This window comes from Python bivittatus, unplaced genomic scaffold (genome assembly GCF_059951505.1).
Source record: "Python bivittatus isolate LINGU-HERP-01145 unplaced genomic scaffold, Pbiv_v1 ctg000980_np1212, whole genome shotgun sequence".
Lineage (NCBI taxonomy): Eukaryota > Metazoa > Chordata > Lepidosauria > Squamata > Pythonidae > Python > Python bivittatus.
Genome location: NW_028277125.1, coordinates 28,183,343 through 28,199,196, shown reverse-complemented (window position 1 = coordinate 28,199,196; position 15,854 = coordinate 28,183,343). Strand labels below are relative to the sequence as shown.

The 15,854-nt window shown below is 38.0% G+C and overlaps 1 protein-coding gene across 2 annotated transcripts in view; it reads left to right on the top strand.

The window, feature by feature from the left end:
• Positions 1–12,650, top strand: part of ATP1B3 (ATPase Na+/K+ transporting subunit beta 3) — a 47,782-nt gene extending 35,132 nt beyond the window's left edge. The window contains exon 7 of one of the 2 annotated variants that reach the window (XM_088131953.1): positions 8,921–12,650. In XM_088131953.1, the coding sequence (XP_087988079.1) occupies positions 8,921–9,067 (147 nt within the window). In that variant the 3' untranslated portion in view covers positions 9,068–12,650. Of the gene's footprint in view, positions 1–4,229; positions 5,297–8,920 lie in introns of those variants that run through there. The other variant, XM_088131952.1, reaches the window with a different exon arrangement.
• The last annotated feature ends 3,204 nt before the right edge of the window (positions 12,651–15,854 follow it).

Sequence of the window (15,854 nt, the reverse complement as noted above, 5' to 3'; positions counted from 1 at the left end):
AAGTGGATTCACTAATAATTTCATTCTACTCAATTGCATTCTACTAGAAATTAGTGTGTGCAGCTGTGGGATTCCCCCTTCTTCTGGAGCAAACGGGCAGGGTTCATTGCCTCTCCTGTGGAGGGAGGCTGGCCCAATTCCCAGTTTTTATTTTGTGAGCAAAGCAATCTGGTCTTGCTGGAGCTCCTAAATAGCCAATCTTTATACCTACATATAATTATAAATGATTTCTTTAAAAAAAAACCCTCTTATCTAGTTGACCTAGCTTCTCCTCCTTTCCCTTCTTACCTTTTAACATATCAGCCAAGATTTTCATAGGGATGCCTTATGTGTTGGCTTGTGCTAATAAGAGGCAATATGGTGGGCATGGATACTGGGTGGTATTTCTGTTGCTGCTGCACTGGTGCAGAGGCAACTAGTCTCTAGCCAAGAAGCAGCAATAGCTCCGCTTCCTAATGGTGATTTGAGCCTGGCTTGGTGTGCAAAAGAGCAGGCAGTAAACATGAGAGACACAGTGATCCCTATCATTAATCAAACTGAACATACCGGTGATGTGGATTGTGTCCCTCTTAATCTTGTAAGCTCAGAAAACAGTAATTGCAGAGGCCCATCCCAAATGGACAGCGCATGCCATAGCATCAGAATGAATAGGAATCCATATAGTAACCTCTCCCCAGAGCTACCCTAGGAGGAAGCAAAAACAGGCTAAGGAAATAATTGCCCAGCAACTATTAGAATCTCTGAGAGACAAAATACGGGGGTCTGTTCATAAAAGGTTTAGGCCTCATTCTCTAGGTCTAAAAGTTTGCACTCTAATAAATACATTACTTTTGGCTGATTCTTTGGAAGAATCTAATTTGGTGCTACAGTTACATCTGAAAGTAGAAATGGACTAGCTGGAAGAAACATTTGACTGAGGAAGTGGAGCATAGAACCAGGCTGCTCTGCAGGAGCTAGGCCTTTTGGGAAAACATTAGAGACAATATTGATAAAGATAAAAATAAAGATTACAGATTCAAATACTTTGGCCTTTTTTATTTCTGTAGGGCTTCAGGTGGATGTAAGTTATAGACATGCAATAGAAATAGAGACAAAAATTCATCTCAGTCATCCATCTCTTATAGTTCCATATTGACCAAAATTCAGATGTAAAGCATATTTGCATGGCAGTCCAGAAGAGATGGCCCCCTCCTGAACTTTGCTCAAATTTGATCAGATGCCATGATGAATCAAAATTATGTTTTCAAGGGATTGTTCCTTGAAATTGACCAAACAGCCAAGAAACAAGTTAATTGCATCATCAGGCTCTTAAGTATCCATTCAAATACTAGAACTTTCTCAAAGCCACTTGGCATGTAGCAGAGATCAGAGTTATACAGCCATTTTCCAAGTCTTAGGCGGATCTGGATTGTACAGGTAATCCTTGCTTAACGACTGCAGTTGGAACTGGCAACTTAGCAATGGCAGTTGGGGCAGTTCCAGTTGCTGTCATTAAACAACTCCCGCATGGTTGTTAAGCACAACGTCATGTGATCACCATTTGCGACTTGCTGGCTTCCCCATTGACTTTGCTTGTCAAAAGCCAGCAGTGAAGGTTGCAAATGGCAATCACATGACCGCGGGACACTGTGACCATCGTAATTGCGAGGACCGGTCATAAATCTCTTTGTTCAGCACGGTCGTAACTTTGAACACTCACTGAATGAATGGTACTTAAGCAAGGATTGCCTGTACTCTGTTTTCTTTTTCATGTCCAAAAAATATGGAAGTATAAAGGTTATCCCTGGATCTCGAGTCATGAAGCAAATACCTTGATAAAAGATAGTTCAAGATGATGAGGATGATTATATTGGACTAAAAGATTGTTCATTTCGATCACCATCATCATCATCATCATCATCATCTTTATGGCTTCAGTAGACTTCCTTTATCTCTATGCGTGACATTCTAGTCAAAGCATCTTCCAAGAGGAATTGTCTGGGAGCATATAGGCCACTCTAGTATATTATCAATGACATGGATTATGGATGAATTTGGGAAAAAAGTATGATCATTTAGTCAACCACTTAGAATTCTGGGGAATGTGTCGTAGAAACAGTTTTCTACAGGATATTTCTATCCTTGTAAAAGAGGGTAAAATAGCCATCCTTAAACACTTCCCAGTAGAGGTTCAGTTTAATAAAATGATAGCTTGATTTTGAGGAATGATGGTATCTTGACAGGAGTTTGCAGTTCAGTTGCAATGTCTTTAGATTGTTTCTTCAAGGAGTCATCTGTGCATTCACACAATTATTTTCCTTTTCCCTTTGTGAGTGGATTCTTTTGGCTATGACTGAAGATATACACATAGGCTTTTTTACAACTTTATTGTGCTTCAGAATTCCCCAACACAAGCTTCTACTCCCTTTTTCTCCACTGTTTCTTGTGGGTGCAGTTTATTCCGGATAGGGTAAACATCACCCTCCCATTTATAGTTAATCTGGTTTGGCCAGGTAATCAGGCCATTCAGCTTTGGCTTACTTAACCCTTTCTGGTCCTTGGAATTCTCAAAGGTTAAAGGGAAGCTCAATCCTTGTCTCCTACCAGGTTTACTATGCCACTTTGGGGTTGGCATAGTCTTGGCTGGTTGCCATGGTCTTTTGTTTTCCAGGTAGCTGCTGAGAATCAAGCTGAGCTCCCAAATTGAGCTCCAAGCAGTATTTCAAGCAGAACCTCTCCGGCTTATTGCAACCCTTGTCCTAGTGTCTAGATATTTGAATTGGGACAAGACTTGCTGTCTTTTAGCAGTAGTAGCTGTTGCTCTTGGTCACTCTGACATTGCCTCTGCCCCCTCCATCAGCTTTTTCCATTCTGCCCTCCTGTTTGCTTTTACCTCCCCTCCCCCCGTTACTTTTATCCAAAGGACTTGGATAGGGGAAGGTGGGCTAACTTGGCCAGCTGTGGATATAGTCGTGTGCTTGAGAAAGCCAGACTGTGGCTGAATACACCAGCTACAGATGCAGTTGTGTCCTGCAAGGCTGAATAACCAGATCCTGGGAATATTGATGTGGATGCAAGTAGGTGAGATGAGCTGGTCAGGCTCTTCTGCTGCAGCTTTCCCAGCAGGTTGGTTGCTTTTCTCCAGCACAACTTTGGGAAAGACAGAAAATAAACATTTCAGCTGGCATCAGCCCTGCCAGTTGGGCTCCTTCAGGGCAACCTGAAGATGGAGAGGGGCTGTTTGAATCAGCAACAGCAACAATAGCTGCCGTGTGCCAACCTGCACTCTTTTCTCCCACCCACCCCTCTACAGCTGCTTCACCAGGTAGATGTACCTGTTTTTCCCTGGGCTATCAGTCTTAGAGATCTGAAGGGAAAGAGGGGAACTAATCCCAGGAGGACATACATTTGTGGATCTCCCTGTTCCATATCACTCTAGAAGGCATGCAAACATATATGAATGCAAAGATGACCACTTAAGAAACATTTACAAATGAACAACTTGTTGTTTTTCCTGCATTATTTTTTAAATTGCAGAATAATTCCTATGCACTCCCATAAGTTCTTGTATTAGACTAAGTTTTTTGGAATGTGATACTGTACTAATAAAATATATTTTATGTGGAAATCTATCCACATAGATTTGTATCTTTATTTCTAGTGAAGTCTTTTGAGAGTCAAAATGCTGGGAAAAGGTTAAGTAGTACATGGTGATTTCATTTTATATTTCTATTCATTTAAAATAGTTATGTCCTACACTTCAGGTGAAAAGGCTGCCAGTACAACTCACAGGTCAATTACAAGGCAATTCCTTTTCTTAGGAATCTAAAAAGCTACACTACAATGCAAGAAGAAAAAAGTGTGGCAGGAAAAGAAAAATGAGAAGACTTATGAGCCAAATTCTTAGTATTACAAGACCTTAGCTTCTCCTGCCACAAGAATGGTTAAATGACTTCTCTGGAGGGGCTAAGACTGACAGTGCTGGCTTCTTAGGAGGGCTGATGGATGCTTTACTGCCCTTCTTGCCTTTTGCCATAGCTTTATTTTCTCAGCGTTAATATGGGTAATATTTGTACATGTTTACTTGGAAAAATTCTACCGACCTAATATGTGTTTGACATAATTAAGTCACATTTGGAATGGCCAGGTTTTTAACCAAACTTAAACAGTTATAGCTTGTTTTCAGTAATATTAAATCTCTGTTTGCATTTTAAAAAATACAATGTTTATTTCTGCCTCTTTCGAACCAGCCTGACTACTTACAGCCACTAGTGGCTATTCAACTAGCATTTAACACAACCAGTACCAAAGAAGACGTAACAATTGAATGCAAGATCATGGGAGCACCCAACTTTAAAAATTCAGATGACCGCGACAAGTTTCTGGGACGGGTTTCTTTCAAATTTCAGATATCTGAATAAACATCACCAATATCGCCATAAAGTCAACCTTCAGCAGGACCTGCTATTCTGAAAGATGAGACCACCCATAAGAAGCCTGGGATGGAACAAGGCATTCAGGGTAGCATAATGTGCTTCCAAATCATGTTTTCAATTTGTCACAACATAACTGCCTATCATGCTTTTGCCTGCCCTATTGGACCACTGTACAGATATAGTCATTTTAGTGACCTGTAAATAGATTCCAAACATGTAATCATGGTGGTCTTTGACCAGTTCAAAATGTGGGCTTTATCCCCAAGTGAGTGTCTATAATGTATGTGCTGTGCTATGTAAATATTGTATTGGTTTAACACTGGTTAACTATCATATCAATACCAACACAGTCTTAGAGTGAGAAGTAAGATGATTTCAGGCTGTCCAATCCAACACAGTGAATTAAGTTTGTGCAGAGATGCCTTAAATCCTGTATTGGGTGGGAGGTAGGGGGGAGCTTTAAGTGGATTTTAAGTGTTAGCAATGATTTTTGACATTATTTAAATACTGATAGTGTGTTGTGCTTATTGTGCAAGTATTGTGTGTACATGTAATGTTTGGTATAGATTTGATATTTTAGTTGCAAAATTATTGTGGTGTTAACTGCTGTTACATGGAGCACAGATAAAACCAATACAATGTCACTTTTTAAAACTTTTTAATTGAGAATTATCAATATAAAACAAGTTATTTACAATGTGTATGTTTTAGAGACTTGGTAACAGTTGTATTACAAAGCTGCTTGAAAGAAAAGACCTCACAATATGGGACTAGATGTACAATTTCCAATAAAAAAATATTCCAGAATGGAGAAATGTCTGTTTAAACATTTTAAAACTCAGTAAGGACTGTCCCAATTAAACATTCCTTTGTTTAATTTATATAGTTTCAGATGAATTTTGTTCTCTGTAAGTAGTATTTGAAATTTAGTTTTGTTTTCCGCTAGCCACATTCAAGTTTAATATCCTCTGCATTTCAAGATGTATTTTAAAAACATCTCTCTATTCCTAGATCTGTTATTGATGTTTCTTTTTTCTTTTCTCTTCACCCCAGGCAGTTTGAGAACCAAAAATAAGTGGTTCAGAATGGGCATTAAAATACACCATTAATTTTTGTGCCACCAGTATTTTTTTAAAAAAACAATAAAATGATAAGAACAAAGCTATTGACAATGGAATGAGTTCTGAGAGGAAAAGTTTTCAATTGTCTTAAATACATAAGATCCATATTGAGCAAATCCAAGTTAGCTAGAAAAGAAGTTCAGTGAAGGTAGAACCAGCCCAAAAAGATCAATAAACTCTGGTCTCTGCCAATCATGTGTCCCAAGTCATTTTTTTAATGCATGAGTTTGGGCCTGGCGAGTCAGAATGGGCTAAGCTAGTGAGTAGCAAAAAGAGGTCAGATTCTCTTGCAATTAAACAAGAACCACAGTGCTGTACAATGACTTGGTGGTGGTGGTTTTTTTTTTTAAATAGAAGGATTCTGATGCATTTGCAAGAATGCAGCTTTGTGCCATAACTAAGAGTTGTTTTCACATATTATTTTGCAGTATCTTCTCACACTGATCTAAGAATCTTCAGTATGGACAAGAACAGGAGACTAGACTCCTTCTATCCTTTATGCTGCATCAGGTGTTTTATGAACCTGTGAAAAAAGCTCAAAAACAGTCAAATAATGGTCTTATTTGCCATTCTTTGCCCTGATAGGGCAAAATCTGTGTTTTGAAAATCATTGTTGGTTCTACTGTAGCCATAGACTTGAGCAGGTCAAGCATTAGGATAGAACAGTGAAGCTTGAGATATGGTGCATTGAGAAATAAGTCTCAATTTTCTAGGCTATTAGCAATGTGGTTTCATTCAGAGGTACAGGTATACCTTGGAGATATTGTGGATTCGGTTCCAGACCACCGCGATAAAGTAAATATTGCAATAAAATGAGTCACACAAATTTTTTGGTTTCCCAGTGCATATAAAAATTATGTTTACACTATACTGTATTCTATTAAGTGTGCAATAGCATTATGTAAAAAAAATGTATATACCTTAATTAAAAATACTTTATTGCTAAAAATGCTAATCATCATCTGATAGACTTGCTCAACACAGGATTGCCACAAACCTTCAATTTGTAAAAAAAAAAATGCAATATCTGCAAAGCGCAATAAAATGAGGTATGCCTATAATATTTTAAATACTTCTGCCCTTTGGTATAAAAGAGTAGGCTAAATATGAGACAAGTGGAATGGTAAGGCTGGAAAAAGAACTCTAGCTATGAATGTGATTCTAACACTGGCTGCTTAGAACATAAAGATGTGGCATCAGGGAATCCCACATTCCCTAGCAAGCATGGGCAAAGGTGGTACCTCTCGGGCAAGGAAGGAGGGAGGGATGGGCTCACTATTGCCTGGCAGACCATCTTCTGGTGCCCCCAAAGGGTCTGTGCTGTAAAGGAAGTAAATACTCCATATGTTGAATGTTGAATGGAAGGTTGGAGAAGAGGCAGAGAAAGGCAAGCCTGGGTCCCAATAACTTTGAGGTGGAAGCCATATATTTAGGTGAGCAGCATGCAAGGTGGAAAGGTGACCCTTAGAAACCTGCTGGATCAGACCAAGGCCTGTCTTAGCCCAGCACTTTGTTTCCCATTGTGACCAAATTCCTCCAGGGGGCTTGCAAGCAGGAGGTGGAGAGAGAGTTCCTGCTTTTGTGCCCCTGCAACTGATAATCAGATCAGGTTGACTTCAGAAGTATCACTGAAGATAGCCCTTGATAGACCTGTTCACTATGAATTTATCCAATTGCTTTCTAAATCCATGAGTGAGAAGCATAGATTCTGGCAGTAACAGAAATACAGAAGTGCCAAAATATATACCTTGAATTACAGAGTACTAGTTGATAGTTTGCCTTAGGAAGCAAATTTTCACCCAGCTTGTATCTTGGATCATCTCAAATGATGTGCTGATTTCCTAACTTGCTAAAATTCCTGAAACAATGCACACATGGGAATAACCATGTATATACTGTATATATTTCATTACTCATCTGAAGATGAACATTAGTACAATCTGTCAACCAAACTTCTCATGGCAATGTTGGACTCCCTATGTTTTAAAGAATGGTAAAAAAAATTTTCAAACTCTCTTTGATGCATACTGAATCATGAGGCCAAATTGCTCCCTGCAAGGTTTTAAAGAGCTGCATACAGCAGATAAAGCATAAAATTGAATTGTGACTGTTCCTCCGTTCATGGAAGGCTGTTAATACAGTGGCGCTTCCATGAAAAGATACATATTTTTGCTAATCTGCAGATCCCTCTGTACAGTCTGAGCAAAACATTCCAAGCACAAAATGGCTGTTTCAAGTGTTCTAAGCTTGGAACAGAGGCTTGTTCTGATTTTTTTGTACCAGTCTTAAGACACAATGGAATTTTTGTTGTTTCAAGTATTTTGACATCCTGTAATTGACTTGTTTGCTGTTCCTTTTTCTCCAAGCCATTGAGAGTTCATTAGCCAGTGAGCAGATTACATTGTTGTTCGAATATTGGCTGGCACTAGTTGAGAGGAGGGGTGGGGCGAGGTAAGGTAGAGTCTGTCTTCAGTCAGTCAGAATAATTTTGAATATAAGTGAGACTTCTACCTGATGAAAGGTGAGTCTATTGTGCTTTTTAAATTCTTTGCTATAGGGTAATTAGATGTAGTGCTGCTTTCCCTCTGGATTCCCTGAGTATTGTGCTTCCCCCCCCCCCCAGAAAGATTGCCAGATGTAAAAGATGTGCATGTACTACAACAGCTCTCAAACTGATAGCTAGAGAAGTTACTTTGTTGTAGCACACTGAAGTGATTCCATTATTGTTGCTTTTGGGGGGCATTCTGCAATTCTGCAGGCAGTAAGGCTGCAGAAAGTGTATTTAACAGTTGCTTCCATTGTTTCCTGTGGGGATTTTTAAATGCTTAATTTTTTAAAGTTTGGCAAGTTGGTCAATGTTTCTGTAGGTCGAATGAAAGGTAAGCACTCAGCATGGAATTTCGCCACTCCTAATTTAATGACACTTGAAGAAGTATCTTGAGTTATGTTTGATTAGAACACAACCAGCTTCAGTTGTTCTGACTAAATGTTCTGAATGAGGCTGCTTTGTCCTCAGCTTGGAGAACATTTTTTTTTTTAATTTTGTATATACAGTATGCTTATCCCTGTGCACAGTCAGTCCTGCTCCAGAAGGATGGGAAGAATGTGTTTCTTGGCAAAGCTATAGTAACATCACCCTGACTCATAGACTATTCCCACAACATGCTAATCTTTGGTAAACTTAACTATGATTTTATTCCTGAGTCTGACACCCAAAATCCTAAGCTACACAGGCTAGGTTTGCACAACTTGCTGGACAGAAATGCCATTGACTATTTTGGTTCAGTGTGTCATATGAACACAACCATAGATGGAGTTCAGTTCTCTTCACCTATTTGTAACCTGTGGAAAATAACAGCTTCTTCCATTTTTTTTAAATAACAGGGGGAAAAAAACGATCAGAGAAAACTTGAATGGCTCAGTGATGTTGTTGAGAGGTGCTGTAAGAGAAAAGAATTTCCCAAAAAGCAGGCAGGAGACCTTCCTATCCTTTCATGGAAACCTCCATTGGAGCAAAAAATCCTCAGCTGAATGCAGTGCTTTTAAAGTAAGTTAGAACAGATATGGGACAGTTCAAGGCTGTTTTTTAATAAACTTTCACCTATTACACATACTTTGTTCTATACAATTCCAGTTAGCATCCCCTTATTTTCTGGCTATATATGATGGGAGTTTTAGTCCAAGGTACTAACCTGGAGAAGACCATTTTAAAGCCTGTTGAGGCATTGATTAGGCTCACTGTTTGAACCAAGTCATAATGGAGTGTTAAATTTTTGCCATGCATGCTGTGTAAACCAAGCTGTTGCACTATATAGTACAGTGTGTTGTGTTGTATGACCCAAATCAACTATGTGGTATTTAACTATGCCTAAGCATGAAGGCACATTTGAAAGGAAAACAGGCTTCACAAGAACAGAGAGGATTTTTAATATATTTGTCTTTATCTATTGTTGCATTAGCTCTTGTTCTGGAACAATCTGCAAACCATTTAAGACTCGATATTTTAAACTTTCCCTCATCCCAAGGTTAAGGACACAGCTGCTGCTATGAAATCAATAGGGTTGAACAAAACAAGTTCTGCCTCCTTAGCTTTTCATCTGGCTGACTGTGAGTGTGATCAGATCTTGTTCATTAGGCAGCTTAGTGATGAAAGCATCGTAACATATCCTTGGAGAGCAAATTTGCTAGTAGTTGCCAAGAGGTAACTTATAATTTCCACTAATTATCAAGGTTAATGCATTGGTTAGGTGCACCAATGTTTGTGAAGTGAGAGAAAGGAGTCACAGCTGATTTACAATTGCATTTGGAGAACCCTGTGGGCAGCACAGTAATCAAATCCAGATTGAAGGTTAAATAAGTGCCACTGTTTCAAATTAGCTTGGGTCTCTTAGATATATGGCAGATGTATTTTGACAAACATATCATCTGCAATCATACTGATAATAAAAGAAAATCTACTTTGAAATCTCTTTCGGGGTTTTTTTTTTTTTAATCTGTTCAGTTGTATCTGATTCTCGAAGACTGCCTGTATAAGTCCCTGCAGTTTTCTCGGCAAGGCTTTTCAGGAGTGTTTTGCCATTGCCTCCTTCCTAGGGCTGAGAGAAAGGGTCTCCTAGGTCACCCAGATGGTTTCATGCTTAAGGGGGGACTAGAACTCACAGTCTCCTGGTTTCTAGCCTGATGCTTTAACTGGCTCTCTCTCTACCTACTATGATAGATTTAGAAGGATGTTCCTGCCTGTCTCAGTAGATCTTTTTCCAACTGTCTTATTTCTCTATACTTTCTATAAAAAACACTAACATAAAAAAATAACTTTTAAACATTAAAAAACTGGCTCTTTGGAATTAAATAAACCTATAGTGATTACTTGTGTGTAAGGAGATTGCATCTTCTTAATGCAGAAGTATGGAACACGGAAGCGCTTCTGCAGAAGGAAATACAAAGGACTGCTTTACTTCATTAGTATTAAATCAGGTCAAATTACATAAACCCCAGGATTTGGTTACCATTACTCATTCCCTGTTAATTACCAAGTTCAATTTCTTAGGGTACATATACCTAGACTCTGTAGATAATTTAGACTTTAATACTATTTGCTTGCTAGGAATGAGTCACAATCAGAATCTTACACTGCAGTAGCAGTAGCTACCAGTAAGTTTCAAAGACTGGTTCAGTTTAAAGCATTTCAATCTTTTTAAAAACTGCTGAAACAAAAGTTTGGTTATCTTTTAAATTCTGCCATCTTTTAAGGGCTGTCTTCTCCAGAACACATTGCATTGTGAATTTAGCTTTGTCTTAAAACTTGGCATGAATTCTGTGCTAAAAGGTCCATCCAGCTAAGAAATTAATTAGAGCAACGTGTATTTGTTTGTTGCATCTTTTTATGAAATACACCCTTTTGCGCTATACGCACTCTTTATGTTTTTATAAAAGCATACGCCTTTGGTATAAAACTCTCTCTTATGCTGATATTTCTAGTCTGGGGCATTTGAAAGTTTGACTGAATATGTTTATACTGTTAACTATATATTCTCTTTCTAAAATTTGCTGCCAAGGTGCCCTGCTCTAGAATGTATTGCTAAAGTCTTACCATTGACTAACCAGATGAAATGAACATTTTACAAAGAAAAAAACAAAAAATAGGGATTGAGAATAGCATACAGGGCTATGCCTGAGCAAAGGTTCCCGTAGTCATGAGTAACTAACTCCAACAAGATTGTTCTAGCTCTATCAGAAATGTTCTGACACTGTTCTGAGCTTGGAAGACTTCCAGAACAGTCAGAGCAGTTTAGATGGGACAGCTTTTGAAAGATTTTGAATTTGAAATGTTTCTGCACACCACCAGTACAAACATCATTTATTTGGGGGCTGCATTGAAGTAACTTCTCTGGTGCTGTGCTAGTAGAGTTACTGAAATTAAGCAGGAACTTGTTCCTTGGGAGTGAAGGTAAACAAAACTACTTTTCAATCTTAACAGATTCATGCTGTAGCGTTCCTGAAAAGTTATCTGTTCCCCAACCATTTTTGGACATTACATTTTGTCAGATTTCAATTTCCAAGATAATTCTGCTAGTAGTGTAAGGCATCATTCCACGCCAAAGTAAATTCTCATGGTGAAACTGCTGCACAAGAACTTACCAGTAAGTCTGATGCAATTTTAGACTTGAAATAAGACAGCGGCTGCTTCTTCAACTGCAGATGTTAACTGCAAGCCCAGCTTAGCTTTAATTAATTGTTACTGCTGTTGTAAAGGGTCAGTATCCTAGCATATCTTATATACTTTGAAGCTTTATGCGCACTTGTCACAAATTATTGGCTGCTTAGTCTTCTTGTCTACATTTCTTTCTATTTGGCTACTGAAGAAAAACACTTATTAAATAAGATTGCCATATGTTCGATATAAAAGCTTATGCTGCAGTAGCCCTATATCGGTGCTAGAGAGTTTTTTGCACCTACTTGTATCATATATTCACTGTTGCCCAGAGCTCTATTGATTAAACAGGCAGCAATATTTGTTTAAGAAAGAAAGATCAGTTCTATTCACTAAGGAAATAAATAGCTGTTAATAGATTAGCAGTCTCCTTGGATTTGATGTAAATGTCGATTTAGCTAGATTATTATGCTAATATAAACAAAACCTAATTTTCCTCCTCTTGTATCCCTCAACATGAGGGAGCTACTGTCAAAGTTTCCCCCAAAATATCAGACCAGATCAGTCTACTCTCCAGCTGCTTCAGTATCCTAAGACTTTTTCCAACAAGTATATTGTCGCAGAGGCCCTGCATACTTGCCTTGTCACCTTCTTTGGTGCAATGAAAGCATTCTCAGCTAACGGGGAAAGTGTGGTTGCTTTAAAGAGTAGTTTCAAAATTATTCAGGGTGATTTGGATCTTGCAAATCAGCCCAGCACCTCTACTGCTCTTAAAACAGCCATACTTTTTTCAGGCTTGCCCCCAAAAAGGACTGTTTTAATGTCTAGCAGAAGGGTGTCAAGCTCACAGAAGAGCTCAAGCCCTTATTCCAAATCATATTAAGAATGCACTACCCTATTCTGAGCATGCTTTTATCTGTTCATTACTATATAAGTGCTATTTTTTCTCTTACAGAAATGCAGTGCCAGATTTTTTTTAAAAAAATCCTCTCTTTTAATAGGTTTCTATCATGCAGCTGAACTGTTTTCCTTCCTTCCTAGATGAGAACACCTTATTATAGGGTTTTTTGTTTGATTATATTTTGTCCTCTTTCCTCTCAAATGAGTCAAAATATGCTGGAGGAAAGAGGACAAAATATAATCAAACAAAAAACCCTATAATAAGGTGTTCTCATCTAGGAAGGAAGGAAAACAGTTCAGCTGCATGATAGAAACCTGACCAGACAAGAGGCTATTGTTTTACGACTCTACTTTGTTACTTAAGGTGTTGCCAGATTTGCGGCTTAGATCACCCAGTATTATTATGACTCAGCACCACCGAACACTTTTATATTAAAGCACTTCTACACAGAGAAAAATTAGTGCTAGACAACTAACTTATTCCAGCAAAAATACAAAGGCAAAAAGTTGCATCCTGCTCTTAGAAAAAGTGTTTCGGGACCTTGATTTATTAGTTATGTAGACCTTTAGCAATGTTTTAGACATAAAAGCCTTGCAGTGATTGTACTTACCATCTTTTTCCCTAAATGCCTAAATCTTCTGACCCTGCTTCCATGTATTTTCAAGCTTCTGTTATGTGAGTCAGTATTGTGAATTCTGCTTCATCATTTGTTGTCTGTGCTTTAAATATACTTTTCTGCAGTATTTTTTATCCTCCCTCTTTTTGACAAAACCAGAACACTAATAGTACAAAAAAATCTAACAGATTTACAACCAACCTAGAGAAAATGACAAGAAAATGTTTCTCAACAGATCATGAATTAAAAATGGACAAGGATAGGAAAAACCTAGATCTGTATTGCTTTGTCTGAATGGTTGGGAGATGCATTTTAGTGAGCAATTAAATCTTGGAAGCCTGCCCTGTTTATCAGACATGACTATTCCTGAAAACAATTTTAGGATCACAGGCCACATGAAGAAAAATGTTTAAAGCCTCTTCAAATCCTCAGGTCCTGAACCAGCATAGAAAAAACTAGCCCTAACAGTTGTGATGTTTTTCAGTAACTGCTAGCAAAGTTAAGTTGCTCTTGACTACCTTCCTCCAAAAAAAACAAAACAACCCCAGACAGACAAGACAAGATTGATAAGACTTTCAGCTATTGGTTTCCTGATCTTTTTTTTTTAAATTCAGAGACTTTCAAAGGAAAAAAACATCCTTTAGCTACTTTGGCTACATGCATCAATATTTTATACTATAAGATGATGAAGCTTTGATTGACTGACTCCTACTGCCCACATAGATTTTCTCCCTGACAATCTATCCCTGACCTGTTCCTTCAGGTCTTCCAACAGTGCCCTCATTGCCACTGTAACCGAGTCCATCCACCTTGCTGCTGGTCATCTCTTCTTCTTTTTTCTTCCACCTTTCCCAGCATTACAGCCTTTATTCCATGATCTTTCTGTAAATTCCAACAGAAATTCAAAGCTACAAGGTCTACAACAGATAATCTCCATTAGGTGCGGGTTTTTTTTATTTTTTACATAAGAAGGGATGAAAATGATACACATTTTAAAAAGCAGACTCTATAGCAATATGGTATTTTTATGACAAAAAGTGTACATGCAATTTCTATTATCACAGTAATAAATCGCCATCTCTGAAGATAGTAATTTTGACTCCTTAATTAGAGTATATGTGGGTAATTGTACAGTATCAAAGGCCAAAACTGTATCTGCAGGTTGGGGCATACTCTCTGGTATCAAAGTTTAAAGCAAATCCTGAATTGGTACTCGTTTCAGAATGTTCCAGGAAGTACACACCCTTACGGTAACTGTTTCTTGATCTATGCAATTAACTTGCCCATGCTAGCGGCTACAATAACTGTCCTAACCTGCTTCTGCCTAGGGCGTTAGGTAGAGTTGAGCAGCAGTAGTCAAATTAATGGCAAAAGATTGCCAAAAAGCACACATTAATTAGAGCTAGATCTTCTGACTCATTTCCTGCACAGTTCATGCTTAGTGAATCTCTTTCCTTTTCACTGAAATGAGACAATACGATAGCTTTACAATATTTATATTTGCAAAATAAAAAAAGAATCCCTAGAAGCAAAGGTATCAGCAAAATGTACAAAGAGAATGGCCCTTAATCTTAAATTTATTATTTAGCAATGTTTATTTGACATTCTCAGCATTCATACCACCACTTCTGTTAAAAAATACATATATAGCCACACAAATATAAATTTTAGGAATGATCAAAGCTCCATAATATGTACAGTTGCCATCATCTAGCAGAAAGGATTTCATAGTAATTTCAGGCATAGTCCAGTATAAAATCCAGAAATGTCTTGCAGTGTAGAATATATTTTTTCAGAAATATTTTGTTTGATGTGGCAACTGACATTTTGTTCTACATGGCAATTAATACATCATTAGTTTATATTCTGACACATCAAAATTGATACGAGGATTGGAAAGGGAGATTTGGCCAGGACTTGCCTTACCTTGCATTAGAAAATTCTGAGATGCAAGTTCAGAAATAATGCAGTTGTGTAGCATGAATTCTACTTCATTGTCCTCCTCTTATCAGTGTTTTTATTATGCTGCCATTTAGGAGCTGGTGTTTATTTAGGCTGAGCTGTTATTCCACATATAAAACTCAGCAGTCTTTCTGACAAAATATATGAGACGAAAAGAATGCGGCTACTACAAAGATGAGCATAATTCCCATTTTCTCCTGGAAGGAAACAAATTTTTCCCAGTTCTTATCTGAATGAAAGAGATGCAAATCAGTGATTTGAACTGAAATTATTTCATAAGCTTGGGTAGTTATACAAAACTGGCACACGACTCAGTCTGATGGCACTCATCCCCTTCTATGAACAAAAAGCCTGGGTTAGTCGACACATTGCTAACTGCCAGTTAGCCAGCTGAAAGCAGCAGTATGTCATTTTTAATATGTTAGACGAGGAGTGTTTTCATCTGTATCTGCAGCCGTCTTATACTGACAGTCCCCAAGCAACCCAGAGAGCTACAGCTTGAACACACTAATCACAAAGGATAGAATTTAATACCAAAAATAAGTAAATTGTAGAAAAGTTAGTGAACGTGCACATTCAAAATTAATGTCTCCGTTCAACAAACTAATGTATATGTCGTACAATAGGAACTAGCAGAAGGACGATCAGCAAGGATTGCCGCCTCTTTTGTTTAAATAAAAAATTATTC